This window comes from Bombus vancouverensis, chromosome 14 (genome assembly GCF_051014615.1).
Source record: "Bombus vancouverensis nearcticus chromosome 14, iyBomVanc1_principal, whole genome shotgun sequence".
Taxonomy (NCBI): domain Eukaryota; kingdom Metazoa; phylum Arthropoda; class Insecta; order Hymenoptera; family Apidae; genus Bombus; species Bombus vancouverensis.
The window spans coordinates 210,620-228,137 of NC_134924.1; the positions used below are offsets into that span (position 1 = coordinate 210,620).

A 17,518-nucleotide genomic window follows, 5' to 3' on the forward strand; every position below is an offset into this window, starting at 1 on the left:
GTTCGCTATGTCTGCGGTTATTTATTTTGACACGCGTTGACTGTCACGCAAATTTTGTATATTTTCTCTGGAGGCAGTAGATTGAAATATACTACAACGTTTGATCTTTACAAAATGTTATGTAGAGATTGCGCGTCTTTTTCCGACGACGTTATTTAAATAATCATTCATATCATTGAAAAAAAATTTGGGGGTTTGAAGTTGTATATACAGGAGGATCAAAGAGAATCTTTAATAGAAAATGTTAGATCCATTGAGAAGTTTTCTGTTTCTAATTTTTGTATAAACTAAACTGATGAGTTGTTTGACTTTTGAAATTCTTTTAAAAGATTGGGCTAGAAGCAAAATTTTGATAGACTCGTTCTTCTTACAAAGCAAATTTCACCTATCTCTTAGATAATTCTAATTTTTATATTTGCTAGATGGACGAGTCCCTTGACTTTTGAAATTCTTTTTAACCTCTTAGATATGATGCGCTATAGTGGCTTTTGCGGATGTCATCTTATATTACGACGCACCGCTATAGTAGCTCGCTCTACTGACTCATTTGCTCGCTCACCGTTTGAACTAAATGATCTTTTTCATTTGTCTTGCTGTACACTTTTTTCCTTCACAATGTATTATAATAATGTTAACAATACACAGACAGAATATATAGTCTTTGTTTTTGATACGCCAGTGTCAGATATCAATTGTTGCTTTTCGTTAAAATAAATATACCATTATTAGATGCTCTTTTTAACATGCCGATTCGTAGAATCTTCAACCTCAAGATGTCGCTTCAAAATAAATAACGAAGTACAATTTGAAAAACACTATCGCGCTATGAGTGAAAATTGTGACGTGGGTCTATGTGTCATACCATGCTTTAAAATATATCACACTCAATTGTATTATTAATTATTAAAGTAAATTATTAAAGTTAAAATATATGCATCATATCTTTAAGAAAAATTATAATCTAAAACTTCATTTCAATGTGCTTGCGTAGAGAACAGCATTATCCGTCACACATTGCAGTTCTGTATCGTTTACGTGCAATTCGTGTCAAACTCTGTTATGCAGAAAAATAGCCCCGCACAAAATTTAACCGTACCTAAGAAGTTAAAGATTGATCTCGCCGCAGGGCTTGAACTGACTCCCTCGTGCATAAAAAATAAACCCTGTAATTTAATCTGAAAATCGTTAGAGACGGTTTCAAATTTCGTTTCATCTGGATGAACGAACGTCAAGAGTAGTTAAGCTGAAATTTGATAAAACGTTGAATATCTAGAGAAGTTCGATTTTGGAACGAAGTTTTGGAACAAAATAAGTTTAAAGTAAATCTAAGGCAAATGAAGAAAAGACGGTTCGGTTTACGAAGTGGACACGACGAGACCAAAGTTGGCACGAACGAAATTAGGATAAATACTTTGGCCTTTCTTCCGTGGAGCACGAACTTTGACGTCGGAATTTACTAATTTTCTGCATTCCGAGAGTCAGGAAGTTCTAAGTTCCAACCTTGTAGATGGACAACTAGATCGATACTATACTTGAAAAATATTGTACAAGGAGACTATCTTATGTCTTCTTAAATTATTGTAGAAATAGAGATTAAAAGTCATCATTTATTGACCAAAAATTCGAACTAGATTCTTACCGCATAAAAACAAGCCTAAACCACATTTTCTGTATTCTAATAGTTTAAGAAAGTTGGAAGTTTCAATCTTATAAATGGAGGAAATCGATGGTATATCCGAGGAATTTTGCAAAATCAGATTATTCCATGTTATTTCGAATTATCGTAAAAAAATAGAGATTGAAAAAGCTATCGCATTTATAGTAAAATAAAGCGGAATAGAATTACTGCTGTATTAAAACAAAATAGATTAGACAAAAATCGAAATGAACGCGGATAAAATGGGGGGAGGGGGGTAAATGTATCCTGACTTTCTTTTCGAAGCTCCTTCTCGAATGGACAAGCTAGCAGACTTCTACGTTCTTGCCGCAGAGAAAATTTGAAATTGGAGTGCTGTAAATTGAAAGCAGAATCGACGTCGGATTGGACCGCCATGATTCGATCCCCGGGAGTGGATGTGATAAAATCTTAGTCGACGCAGTTGAAATCAGGGAAAGTGCACTCCTATCTTTCGTGTTACGCGGACTGTGTCACCGAAGAACTTCAACAAAGAAAATTCTCTCAAATATCTGTTGATCGAATCGTTGTTCGTTTTTAAAAATCAGTTTGCCGTTAACTTAATCGTTCGTTTGATAATACAGAATAAATTAACGTCGAGAGTGTCTGTTATAGTATGTGTATTAAAAAGATAATATTTAAAGTGTTCATTCTTTGGTAAATTTTTTTCGGTTATTTTTATTATATTACATTTAGAAAATATATAATTTCGTCGGTATGAAATTTTTAATAATATATGCGCTATATACGTTACCAAGCAAACTGCATATTGCAAAATAAATTCATGGTTAACTTAATCTCTTGCCTAATAATATATAAATTGGTGGTGAGATTTTTCGTTGCAGCGTGTTTACTGAAGAAATTATATTTAAATAGTGTTTAGTCTGTGTTAAAATTTTGTGTGAAACTTTCTGTTTTTATTTTAACTATGGCAAAATGGATAATATCCATTATTCATATATAAAGTTTTAGTAATTTTATTCTGCATTTGTATACGTTATCGACTACGTGCAATACGTGTATTATTGTATGATATTTTCGCATCATCAATTTCGTAATTCGATTTCATTTCACCTAAAACTGGCATTCTTCAATTTTGGACATATGTCGCTTAGAATCCCAAAAGATTCTAGAAAGTTGAAATTCCACATTTTCTCCGTTCGAGAGCATTTTGAAATCTGCCTATTTTCACCTTGTGAAACTTCATTTTTCCTTGTGGCTTCTCGATTTTATTGTGTTACTTGTTTCTATTGTTGCTATTTCTTCTAACTTTCTTTTATCGTTTCCTTGCTACCATAATTCCTTTCTTGGCTCCTTCGCTTTCTTTACTACTATATATTCTATTCTTTTCTATGTTTTCTTTATTACTGTAACAGTTTTTTCACATTTTCTTTATCTAATATATTTTTTTGTTTCTTAAATTGCTAGACCATAGCTTTTCAAAAATAAAGTCACAAACAACTATTGTAGCTTTTAAAAGTAACACATTAAACGGTAACTTCTTGTGTTGTTTCTTTTCCACTGAAAACCCTTTTGTTAGAAATAAGTATGTAATGTTACGTATAATAGTAGCATTTTTATTATTTAAAAATGCTAACATACACGTATGATGTACGATAGTTATTTTAAATTTTGCAAGACCGGATCTCCCTAATATTACAAAGACGATAGAGATAATACTTTTTGTGTATCCAAAATAAAATTAATAACCAGACTCCGTAATATGGAGGAAATATGGCACAATATTTTATTTATATGGCAAAAACGGAAGTAATGATGTATCGAAAACCCAGAAGGAGCGTGGACCTTGTTAATAGAGAATGGTAGACTTTGTTAACGTAAAAATGGGACTATATTGCATTTAGTGCGACATTGCATTGTATTACTACATCCGTGATAGACGCTGGATTTTAGCTTTGTACACATCTACCTAAATGTATCATTATGTCACAAAAGCATGTTGCTACGAGACGGTTTCCTTTAACGCTATTAGTGGCCACGTCAGTACACCACCTTTTATGTCCTCTTTCAACTGCTTTTCTCTTTCTCTCCCCCCTCCCCCCTCCCTCCGACCCATCTTACAATCCACTTCTCTCTTTATTCGAATTGGTATAAATCCACAAAGCTGGAATCGCAACAATCTCTTCGTTCATTGTACATAATATCGCTTCACAGAACGCAGCGAATCATACTTTCTACATATTTCTGCAACCAGCCGGAGGAAATAGCAGGTTCTGGGCTAGATGCGTTATTCGAATGCCTTTTCGCTTTTCAGATCTCGTTTCAACTCTATTTATAAATGTTTCGTTTCATTGTGGACTGTATAGATGTTCTTTAGTGATTGTAATATTTAATAATTATTTCAAGAAGGATACGTTGGATATTATTTGCTGTTTCTTCTTCAGGTTTTACGTGATTTATTTTGATAAATATTTTATTTATGCAGAGTTATATAACGTTTAAAAATATTCCTCTGTGAATGTGGGAATTATTTAATGGCCGTAATCTTTAATATCGAAAGCTGTTATTTAAAGAAAAATGCGATAAGTATTTGTTGAGGATTTTTCATTTCATCAATCTTTCATACTACAATAGAATATTTATGCAGTATCCTTTAACGTTCAAAGATACTTGATTTTTCTAGAAACTATTTAATATTTGTAATATTCAATACTGGTAATTAGTTTTAAATAAGAGAATATATCTATATATTACATTTTTATAAATTTTTTTTTCTTTACCAAATCGAAGGTTTTGGTAAATATTCAATACCAACATAGTTTCATATTATTTAAGGATAACAGATACTCGTGTAAGTTATTTTTAATAGATGTAATTTTAAGCGTTTTTAAAGTTTAAATATGTAACTAATACAGTTAAATATTTTATCTTTGAAGTTCACTTCAGTTGCTCGAATGAATATTTGTTTTATGAAAAACTCTAAATCGTCTAAAAATATTTCACTATTGGCGGGACTATCTAAATAATTAAATTTATACAACTAATAATTGCTTTCTGGAAAAGAACGTTTACGGTTTTTCTAAAAATTATATTTTTATACCGTGTAACTGCTTTGTGTCCTTTTTGTAAAATTTTTCTTCCGGTTTGATTAAATTTTTTTGCGAAGATCGGGTCGTGGTAATATTTGCTTGTGACATCACGGTACAAACTTTTAATGGAACAAAGTTGCAACGGACGTATTCCCTGTAAAATTTAAAAAAAATTGGAACTTCCTCTACGTCTTTTCATTATCATGTCACTTTTTCCTGTGTTTTTAGGGAATGTTGCGTGAAGATGGGCGATAAGACAGCCATTTCTATACAACCATTTTATCCAATAGTCAATAGTAATACTTGTATCGTTAATAATTTACATCATCTGCAATTTTGTTATTCAAATATATTTTATAGAGAATAAGCAAGCGTTACGAATACTTTTGATCAGTAGAGTATCTTTCACACTTATTAATCCAAAAATTTTAGAGCCAAATTCGAAGCTATAGTATTAATTATTTTTTCGTAAGTAAACAAAAATTCCATTCGTGACGAATTTGAGAATTTATTATTTTTATTTTCTTCCTAGTTCGATTTATCCGTAATTTTGTAATTAGAATACATGTAATTATATTCGAATTTATAATTAGAATAAATGCAAGTATAAAGTGTATATTATAACCATTTAAATCGACGATTCCAAATTCTATGCAATATTTCAGTCTTCATAAGAGAACTGTACCTATATCTATTTACATCTTGCGTTAGTTAGAATTACCAAGCTGAATTGTCAATATACTCACATTTGATGTCCAGATTCAGAGGATTGCTCTCTCCGTCGCCTTCTTGGTTGCTGCCAATACACGTGTAGATCCCAGCTCTGCTTCGTGTTACGCTTTGCAATACTAGGCTTTGATTACTGATTATGGTTCCTGTCGCTGGATTATGATACAGCGGATTGCCCTGTCGATATAAAATCGTGATCACTATATCCCATCATAGATCGGAAGTACATCTAACTTTTCGACAAACGACGATGACGAAGAACAATAAAGACGATGGGTCGTTAAAATGTTTCGTGTACGGCACACTGCCTAGAAATCTAGTTTATGTATAGTTCTCTAAGTTCATTCCTATTGTAATTATTGTCTGAATTGACTATGAATAGAAATGTTATCTGATCAGATATCGGAGGAAGTATACTTTTCGGAGATAGAGTGGAATGTTTATGAATTTACGGGAAATTTAAAAGTCCAGCAAAACCGTCCTTTTCTTCTGTTCTATTAAATAACATCAAAATCAGGAAATCAACGAAACTGTGCTCATCATGCTTTTGTCCTGTGATTTTCTTATGCAAATTGAGGTTACGCGAGCAACATATACGTGTATTTGTTTCCTCGTCCAGCTCACTTCGGCAGACGGTGAGGGTAATTTCGAAGTGAACCGTTCACGATGATTGATAGTTTTACGTGAACTTGATGCGCGTGCAGATCGATAGATACCATTCCATGCATAAATTTGCCGAAAAAATTAGAAAGGATGACTAGAGAAAGGGAGGGGAAAAAATAAGGCGAAGGCTGCTGACAGTTTTTCAATTTCTCAACCGTGCCAACCGATGTATTACGTTCTCCTTTTTCGAGTGTCGGAAATCTCCTTTGAATTTCTTCAAAACACATTGGCATCAGTGGCGGAGATCTTCCGTACCGGTGGTCGTTCTCGAATCAAACGAAGAATCGACAAAGGCGCTCGAAGAAATATTTATGGAACTCGGATCAACATAATGCAGTACAATGCAATATACCACGGAAGAGCCTTCGTATTCGTTTAAAATAAACCTTACTAATCCCTCTACGGGACAGAGGCATGCAGTAAACAGAAACGATATAATAAAATCGTAAAATCTGTCAGTTGTTAAAGTTTAGAACTTTCGACAAAAGCGTTAAGCAGATTGTTGAGGTTATTAGATGTATAAACAGAGAAACGCGTGGATAAATTGTAAGGTAGAAAAGATATTTTAATATAGAAGTGTAAGTACAAGTAGGAATATAATTTGAGCTGGTCCAGATCCGCACGCAGCAGTGTTACCCTATAACTGAAAACCCCGAAGCCCTCGTCGCTTGTCTGCTTTGCCTTCGTCGCAATTGACCTAACTGCAGCTAAGAATTATCAATTCTGCGAATAGGTAGATTTACTTCGAAGTACAATGGAGTCTCTGTTATTAGAGTCCTGTCTAAGGTTGTATTATTCGAAATGTTCTAAACTTTACTACAACTTCATTTTTATCATGAAATTTTTAACACAAAGTGTATAAAAGCGTAAATAGTCAGGTATTGTGAAAGCGGTTAACCAAACTTTCAACTGATTAAATAATTAATCAAACTTAAATACACGTACAACGTAATATTATTAAAATGTTTTCTATGATTTTCACGTATCACGTCGGATAATTGAGGTTCTACTGTAATCACATACATATATTATTTATTTCGACGGTTAAAATAAGAATAATCGAACGTCATGAAGTTAATTAAAATTTTTTCTTTTTAACAACTGTGCGAAAAAATGATATTAACGAAGTAGTTGAAATTATTTCCTACTTTCCGTCTAAGGACTGTGGAGTTGTTCTACGCTGGCGAAAGAGTAAAGTTACACTTCGCTGGCTAAAATATTCACAATGGAACGTAGTAATGCAAAATATACGATTCTCTTATTGGAGAGACTGGGGCTATGAAACGTAAAGGCGCGTTAAAGAACGGGTGAGATGTACTGTCAGAATGCATTCGCCTTAAAACGCAAACGGAATTAATAATGACGGCTTGCGAGAAAAGCATAAGAAATCAGGAACGGTTTACGTTCTTTTTTACATTTTTTTTCTCTTAATAGAATATTTTTCGAAAGCTAATAGTAAATGGAAATTTTGTCAATTAAGAGATGCTGGAAGAATATTTTTGAGTTAATCGTAAATGGGATATCGCATCTATGTAACCAATCAGTGATCCGCGGTAGATTGAACGCGTCAATATCAAACAGATTAATATTGAATAGGAAACCCGTTCATTGGTACAACTAATGATTAAACAAATCTCTCGCTGTGATTGCCATAGCTCAATACCAATCACGTCCCACATCGTTGGTTCATCGGATCGGTCGCGAACAACAATTGACTTCCCTCAGTTATTTCATTCGTAGAACTTCCAATAGCCTGATGAAGTTTTATCACAGAACCACGTATAATTATGTACCGATATTAATACAGCTTTGTTACATGACAGATCAAATATTTTATTGAATAAACGACCAAGAGAGTGACTAATCTTTTAATTTTGATTTTGTCATTTTGTTCATAGTAGTTTCAATAGATTTACGAAGTATTACCACGCAGCCACGTACAATTACGCACCGAAATTCATGAAATTTTGTTAAATAGTAAATAAAATATTTTATTTGTTGGATCATTTAATTATATACATTATGCATGGAAAAGTTTCTAGCCATATAGATCTTATATTGCAATAGCGACGTTTCGATTAATATTTCTTGATAATCGAGGTAAATAATATAGTAATATAGTTGTTGGTTAATTTACATAGAAAGCATATTTATTTTGTAGAAATTGGTATTTGTAATTAATCTATGCAATCTCTGTCAAATTTCTGATAATTAGTGTAGAGTTATGGATTATTAGTTAATGTATGTACAAAGTTTATTTGGTATGCACGAATTTATATTTGTAATTAGTCGATATAATCTCTCTTTACAAACTTGATAATTAATATAAATAGTAATGCGTGTTATAAGGTACCTACTAATTTATGTAGAAAGCTTATTTATTCTATGCTTTCTATACTACAAAATTTGTGCAGTAAATTCTACGTCGAAATGAAAGCTACATCGTTCTATTTTTGTTTCTGTTAATTCTGCGATTCTGCTTAAGCGAAGTAATTGGCGAATAAAGTGGGATGGCATTGCCACTTATTTCAATAGCTTTTATTATTAATTTGTTACTAGTTTCAGCCATGTAATTACTTAAGGTTCGTTTGATACAATGAATAATACAAAAGTTGAATTCAAGTAATACAGAAAACAATTTTATTAGCTACAAAAGGGAAGAATTTTCTTTAAATCGACAAATAAATTTTAATTTCTTCTTGCTAATAACCTATCATCTTTAATCTATATTTACATATATCTATCATGTACTTGTTAGTTACAAAGATCGAATTCAAACACAACTTAAAACCAAAGAAGAAAAATGTAAAAAAAGAAAAAATTCATTTGACTCTGGAAATGAATTCTAATCATTACTATTCTTTATTTAATTTATGTCTATTATCTTTAATTATTAATCATCTTTCATTCCTTAACGATAATATAATATGTATCTTAAAATAGATGAAACAAGATTCCTTCGCGTATCACCCTAAAGGTAGCATGACATGCCAAACTTGAGAAATTTGAAATTTAAGATATTTCTCCAGGAACTTGGTCTATCAATCTAAAGCCAAACCATCTAACGCCTGGCGTAACATCAAAGTCCCAAGAAAATCGGTGCACATCACTTGCCGCGGTTCCCCCCTGTGAACTTCCTATTAACGATGATCTCCGTCAGACTTCACTCCATTTAAGGAGAAGCTTGAAGCGCTTAGGGTTACGTCAACGGTTCCCGAAGCTCGCCGATAAATTTCTTACCGATGCGGAACGTTGGCTATTAGTTCAAAGAACGCTTACACATTGGTTCCCGATCGGCCCGTATCAGCATGTAAATTTTAAACAGAAACTTCGCGTCACAGCTGCGCTAACCCGTCCCCCTTATCTCGTCTTTCGATTAAGGCTTGCTTCTAAATTATCGATTCCGGAACTGCCACGCAATTTCGTTATCCGGCTGTTAGCGAGCGTTCCATCGCTCCCGTTCCCATCGTCGTCGTCGTCGTCGTCGTCGTCGTCGTCGTCGTCGTCGTCGTCTTACATAGAACATATACTATCGATCAACGATTTGGAGTCGACACTTCTTCAATTGTTCTTCTACATTGAATTACTTGTTGATTTTAATATAAATTTGAAACATTTATCAATCATATTATCAAGAATATTATCGTTTACTTAGTTTAATTTTCAATTGTATACGATTACTTATAGCAGATTACGCGTTCATATGAACTCCATTTAGTCGAATCCAGTGAATGTCTGATCGAATGAACTCTCGTTGGTTGAATTTACTTATTCGAACGTGAACTTTTATTATATGAATAAAAAATCATAGGTGTGGGAGGAGAATCAATGGGCTCCTATTACATGAATTGCAATCATATAAATTATTTCTTCCTTCACTAACTCATACGAACGGAGTTTTACTCTATCAAAGAGTTTTCTAAGATTGCGGAAGTATAAACCGATTCTTTTTGTGATTCTGTCTGTCGAGATCTACGTAACATGATAATTCCAAGTTTTTAGCCGGTAGTGTATTTTCCATTTGTAGGAACAATGACATATTTCAAGATTTGCTGTTTTCGACTTCTTAGTATAGTAAAAGAGATCGTTGCGTTTGTATTTTGAAATTTATTTTCATTCGATGTTTTAATAATTTTAATTTATTTTAATGTATCAGGTGACTTAATAGATGAAAAGGGGTGCGATTATGGTTGGTTTGAACTTACGTTGTGCCGCCAGGAGACTTTGTAAACCCACGGATTCGACTTGATGTTGCACTCGAAATAAACGTCGATACCCTCGCGGATTGCGCTCAAGTTCAGATTGCTCCCAAGCTCGAGCATAACCACCGGTTCGTCTGAAAGTTTAACCATGTCGTTGTGTAAGAAATGGTACAATGTTTTGTTTCGGGCAACTGCACCCAGCGCGCGAGTACGTTTTGCGCCTTGGATGCAGTGTAAGTAAGTAGTTAGAGCGATAGGCAAGAAATAGGATTGTTTTGTTTATGCGTGGAGTTTGCTGCTGAGTTGGATCATAAATAGGTGGAAAATAGGATCTGTATTTTAGGTATGGTTGATGGAGATGCTGCAAGTTCATTTTTGGGATATTGAAAAGTGTGGTGCATGTTTGTGTTGGGAGTTGTGTTCGTTATTAGATTGTTGTTGTTGTCTGTAATTAAAATATATAATTACGTTTTGCTTAGGAGTATTGTTAAATATGGCGTTAACTTCCGTGCACTGAAAGATACGAGAAGAGGAGATTGTTTCCTCTTTTAGAACTCAAATGAACGTATAAAGAAATGGTCCAACATTGTGGGAATATTATAATAAGAGGATTATATACAGGATGTTTGGTAATTGGTGGTACAAGCGGAAAGGGGGCGATTCTACGTGAAAAAAGAAGTCGAAAATATAGGATAAAAATTTTTTTTAATTTTTTTTTAAATTTTTCCATCGAGACAACGATCTACAGTGAGATCCGTTATAACGTACCGCATGCGTACCGAGCGAAAATTCAAAGTCGATTTTCTCGAAAACAAAGCCTAAAACGAAAAATTTTTATTGCATATTTTCTACTTCTTTTTTCGCGTAGAATTACCCCCTTTCCGCTTGTACCACCAGTTACCAACCACCCTGTATATTTCGAAGAGATAATTAGCAATTGCAAGCATTGTACAAGTATAATAATATGTGTATAATCGTTTATAATGAGTATATATAATATTAAATGTGTATGAAAAGAGTTTCAGTTATAAGAATTATAATCGTCAATCACTATCGTTAGAAAATAACATTATTTTTATTTTATTAATTATTTTTATTAATTTATAAAATACTAAAGAGGAGTATATTTCTCTCGAGTGTACGCGTACTTACCGGTATATGGTATAGTTTATGGGGTAAGCAATCAGTTTGCTTGCAGCAATATAAGCTTGCATGATAAACCCTGTTTACACACCAAACATCTATTTACTATCCATAATTTTCAACACAAGTAGGTTAAATTCCCACTTGTATTTAACGCAATATTGTCTGCTCTGATAACAACAAAATCAATTGTCGCTGTTAATCCTTTCTTGGCTCCAGCCTCCAGGCGATCTGAGATCAGGAAGATACAATATATCAAACTGGTCCAATGTTTTCCTGTATCATCGCACAATGTTTTTTCGACAACAACACACTCTTCCAAGGAATTGATGTTTCTATGCCACGATTCGATCGATACTTCCTTAACAAAATCTATACACTAATTATCCGTAAATTAGGCGCAACATGAAATTTACAGATTCAATAGAAAATATATTCATATGGTCACATACAATATTACGTATAAACGTTGTAACATTTACACATAAATATAGAGTACGTTCGTTTTAAATGTGTACATGTGATTATTTTTGTAAGCACCAGGAGTGCCAAAAAATGTTTCGGATGAAAGTTCTTTGATTTCATGGGGGAAACTTAATAAGATCTCTCGATCTTTTTTTACATTATTATTTAGATAGATTAAATGCCAATGTAACTTCCTAAAATGGAATTATACATTCTTTTTATACAGCATTGCGTTGAAAAATATAAACATAAACGCACTGCATTATCTTTCCTTGTCTTTCTTACGATAAGCTGCACAAGATTAAAGTCAAAGTATCTTTTAAACTAGTCATTTTTCGTCCATAATATCCCAATACCTTTTTGTAGAGAATTAAAAAATGCATCGAACGATATATAGGAAATGGTATATAGAAAAAGTGTATATTGTATATTTCATTTAAAGAAGTTACATCGGCATTGAAATCTCCTTAGATAAGAGTGTAAAAAAAATAGAAATATCTTATTAACTTTCCTCCATGAAGTCAAACAACTTTCATCGCTTCTTCACATTTCTGATACTCATACATGCATACATATTTGACATACTCCACATATTATTTAAAAATATATATTTTATATTTTGCGTATAAATTTTTGGGTTTCACCGATGCACGTATGGAATATTTAACTGAATATTTGCATAGAAATGTGTTTCACAACAAATGAAATTAAAAGGAGTTAAACAAATTCCAAGGTAAATATTAAAAGATAGTGTTTGCAATCCTTATTTTCTTTTCTGTATTTCTATTTATAGTGCTATTCTCACAGATGTTGACTGAATCATTTGCAAAAACCATCCTTGAGTAGTTCTCACGGGTCTAGAATTACGCTTCAAATAATCGTTTGCGCGACAGAATCGAGTGGATGACTTCGTACGATAAAATCTTTTTATTCCAGCAGGACGCATGGAACACGCCTGTAGATTTCGCGATAACTTCTTAAACCGATCTCATAACGAACCGGTCGTTATGCAAACTCGCTATTCCTACCACCATTCCTGGAGATTAACACCGTGATTCCGCTGTCCAATATAAAAGTTTTCCTCGACTAGACAGCGAACAAGGTGGAAGTAAGAAGACACGAACGTGAAACAAAGAGGGAGAAAAAGAAGAAAACAAGGATCAGTTCAGCTTCGCGGAAATTAATGGTACATGCCCATCCATGGCTCAAGATTCTCTCGTTTTCTCGATTTCTTTCCTTTCGTTTTCGTCCAAAACCTTCTTTCTCCCCGTATAAAACTCGTTTTTCCTTTCTCTATCCACCTATTGCTCTATCCCATAAGTTTAGAAGTTCGTTCCATTCGTTCTTCCCATCAGATTTTCTTTGCACCTTCCTTCGTGACTGCTCTTGCTCTTCTTTCTATTTTCTATTCTCATATTCTCTTTCTACTTGCTATTTCTCTCGATTTTTTTTTTCGTGCTCTATATTATGCAAAAAGGAGTTATCAAAGGAGGAGTATATTATGTATTATGACGAGTATATTTTTGTTGAATCTTTTTGCTTTAATGTTAATTTATGATTGTAAGAAGGATTTTAATATGATGTATAGACAACCTCCATACAACACGATATTTCTACAACACGATTTTAATATTTTCAATATAATAACATCATACGGTATTAAGCAGTATTTTAGTATCTTCGATATTCTAATACGATGAAGATTAGTATTTTGAAAATTTTGACGAGTATGATTAGGTCCGAAAGACTGATTGACAACGTACTAAATTTTAAAACTTTGTTTTCCAGTGAAATGTTAGAAACTTCGCTTATCATTTCCTACTTGTGTAGTCTTCATATTATGATCTTCATGTATACATCGTGACTTTGGGTTTGATCAAATTTGCACGTGGTGTACTGGTCAATTCACACAAAGAACCGACCAGTTATTGACTTAGGATCGAGCTTGAATTTAGAATCGCGTAGAATGATGAATGCTTGCGATTGCTAACAATGGTTGTTTAGTTACACTTGTTGTGCTACTATATTTGTTTCTAAACTCTATGTATTCTATGCTGTGAATTCTGATGTGTAACCAAGCAGTGTATTATTTAAATTCTGAATTCTCATGTTTAATTAAGCAGTGTGCTATTTAATCTCTGAATTCTGCCCGCAGGTATAAAAAAAAAAAAGAAAAGAAAAATAGAAATTTCCAACGATATGATATTTTCGATATTTCACAATGAAAATAAATTTTAGAAACCATGAGATTTCCAATAAAATAATTCGACATTAAATACTCTAAATTGTAGTACTATAGCAAAAATGGCAATGGTTTCTAACTCATAAACCACGCCTCACATCAAGCTTTAACATATTTTCTCCTCCATCCTGCTTTTTCCCAGTTTCTTTCCTCTTTTTTGCTCATTTACCTACGAAATCCATCATCTCCTCTTTTCTCCTTGAACCACTCTCTTTTTCCATCGATAATCGCGCCAGTCGGTAATTTCAGCGAGACGGGGAGGTGGTTTCAGCTGGCGGGAAGGAATAAGGAAAAATTTACTCGTTATTGCAGGCGCGAGATCTTGCGGCGGAATGAACGGATTTGTTCAGTGGACTCGCATTACGAGAACCGAGGTCGAATGAAATCATAAGCAAGAACTGGTTGGCGAACGTCGTAAATCGCTATCACGGCTGCTCTTTTACAGATTTTTACCCTCTCTTTCTCTTGCTACCCCTTTCCTTTCATCCCCTCTATCGTTCTTATTTGTTATTCTCTTCGTCTTTTTTTTTATTTTGCTTTCTCGTTGTTTTTGTTCGTTCATTCATTGGTTCTTGCTCGAGTTTCAACGACGAAGAAACGATATCGAGCGAACGGTCACGAGGGAGCAGCGGATTTCTTGCTAATAACGAGAGCGAAATATCGAGTGTGAAGTCAATACACGGGCCCCAACTTGACAGAATCTCAACGGATAAATAAGTTCCCCAACCCCTTCTTTTTGCTCGTTTCTCTGACGCCGATGATACACGCGAGTTTTTAATTTCGGTAGGTGAATGCGATTTCGACGGCCTTTGAGACGACTCGGCGCTAAAAGGCGCGTTTACGGGTGCTTAGAGAGGGTGGCAAAGGAAATAAGGAGCACGAATCGTGTCAAGTAGATGGGGGATATTTGTCGTTCGACGGATTAGTAAAAATTTCGCTTTTTTCAATCAAAGACGCGATATTATATTTTACTTTTTAATAGAATATAATTTTGCAATAATCATTTGCTTTTTAATTAAAATAATATGAGCTGACACAATTTTGAATTGAAAGATCTATAGAACATTCAAAACATTCTGTACTATCATCGATTAATTAGATTGACATTTGCCAACCAACTGAGAAGCGTGAGGTGTAGGTGTTGACCGTGATATAATTGTAGATGCTGGCTATGTAGATGTTGCTGATGGGATCTGCTATTTTTCTTCTAATTTAGATGCGTGGAATAAAAATCGGACTCCAGTCGCCGGGATTTGAACCCGGGTTCCGAACGTTCGTAACCTAAAGCGCTAACCACTGCGCTGCCGTCATTTTTTTGAGGGAGATTTAAAGTTTATTGAGTCCAAGAATACAGTTTTAGGTACATATTCACAATAAACGGTGAATTTTTGTAATGGTATGTTAGGCAAAGGTACCGATACGCGGCGGTACGACGTAGCCATGCTGTATTATGTGTCGGCGCTTTACATTTTTCGTTGTATGATACAATTTTTGGGTTTAAGCCGCTGGGGAGCAGAGCTTTTTTTTCTGTCCTGAAAACTTGGTCGCAAAACAGGACGCTTCGGTAGTTTGCTTTTGCGCTTCGGTAGTTTGCTTTTATTAATTAAAAATTTTCTGAATCGGCAGATATTAATATTTACCTGCCCCAGAGAAATATCAAATTGTTCTTTCTGTAGACTATTCTGTAGACTTTCTAGACTATTCGTGGATTAAAATAGAAAAGAAACGAGAAGGAATCGAAATAAATGGTCCGAATAGTACATTGAAAATATTCTTTTAAATATTTGGCATCGATATGCTTCTGGTCTGAGCGTTTATGTTTTGTTTATAATGTGTTCTGGTTGGTTGCCAAGAAACTTGTTCCACTGTAAGATTGCACATCGGGGGAATCGTGTGCTGTCATCAGGTTCTTAAGTGGTGTGGGTGTTAGTGGAGCGGAAATTTACAGAAGGATGACTACTCAATGCAGAACAAGGCTGCATGAGCGAAAGAAATGTCTAAAAACGGAAGACTCGAATGCGAGAGAATGCATCGATCGTGGCAATCTAACTGCTTGAGATTCGAAGCACTCTTTACCGTGGTAATAGGATGGATAGCAAAACAATAGAACTCGTGCATTGTCAATAAAAATGGTGAGAAGAACGTTGGAAAATACTACAGATATTCTGTTTTCTAGATATTCCTTTTATTATCATTGTTGATTTCTTTGTTCTACTTCGTGTATGTTAAAAGCGATCACTAATAAAAACTGTTTAATTAGAGATTAAAAATTTCAAAAATGGGTGAAATTTTCAATTCGAATGATTGAAAGTTGTAATCTCAATTTTCTCGAAAGACAGATATTCCGCTTACTATCTTTTATTGTTATTGTTACTGTTGTAACTTCTTTATTCGTGAAATATCTGCTTCGAGTATTAAAAGCGATTATGTAAAAAACATTGAATCACAGATTACAAATTTTAACCCCTTAATGTATGATTTACGTTCAAGAATTTTGGGCCCAAAACGTAAACAAGCTATTATATATTATAATATATATTATATTTGGCCCGATCATCGTACTACGGGCTATGCCCGTAATATTTACGTTTGGCCCGATCATCGTACTACGGGCCATGCCCGTAGTTGTAGGTTAAGGGGTTAAGAATGTTCGATATTTTCAATTTGCATTATCGAAACTTTTAATCTCAATCTTTGACATTTGACATGACTTATAAACATTATCACCGAAACTTGATATTACGTATATGTAGTATCGTGGACGAAAGGCCTAAGAAATATCAGGCGAACTATGAACAATGTCGCGAGAGCCGAGGCGCCGTCGGGCCCATCAATGTGTCATCGGTCTTTTCAAGTGCATAGTTTCGTGGAAAAGACCTACGTGACCCTGGCTACGAGCGTCTGCAGAACACGTGTGCGGTGGGCCTAGGAAAAAGGCAATAGAATGGGACAACGGCCAGAGAGGGTCAGTCGAGGAGCAGAGTGCGAGTCGAGAAACAGAGTGTGCGAGTCGAGGAGCAGAGTGTGAGTCGAACGGAGACAGAGTTTGCGAGTGGCGTTGCCGAGAGAGTGTGGATTGCGCTGTTTTCTGTACGTTTGGTATGAATAGTTCAAGTTAATCAACAATCGTCTTTTTCTGTCTGATTAACATCTCTATTGTCCACTCTTTGTAAACATATTACATCACGATATTACATATATTATTCAGTTTCCTCACAATTATTATATTTCATTCTATTATTTTACCTATACAATAACGGATTACATTTCTTTCATTTCCCGACTACGAAATATTATATATCATACTGTACATTCTAAGGTTAATAATTTTCAAAAGCTCTCACGTTTT

General features: G+C 34.2%; 1 protein-coding gene across 3 annotated transcripts in view; it reads right to left on the minus strand.

The window, feature by feature from the left end:
- Window positions 1–17,518, minus strand: part of LOC117158183 (nephrin) — a 543,755-nt gene that overhangs the window by 59,341 nt on the left and 466,896 nt on the right. For all 3 annotated transcript variants that reach the window (XM_033336832.2, XM_033336831.2, XM_076624251.1), the window contains 2 exons: window positions 10,323–10,453; window positions 5,472–5,631 (listed from right to left, as the gene is read on the minus strand). In XM_033336832.2, coding sequence (XP_033192723.1) covers window positions 5,472–5,631; window positions 10,323–10,453 — 291 coding nt within the window. The remainder of the gene's footprint in view (window positions 1–5,471; window positions 5,632–10,322; window positions 10,454–17,518) is intronic.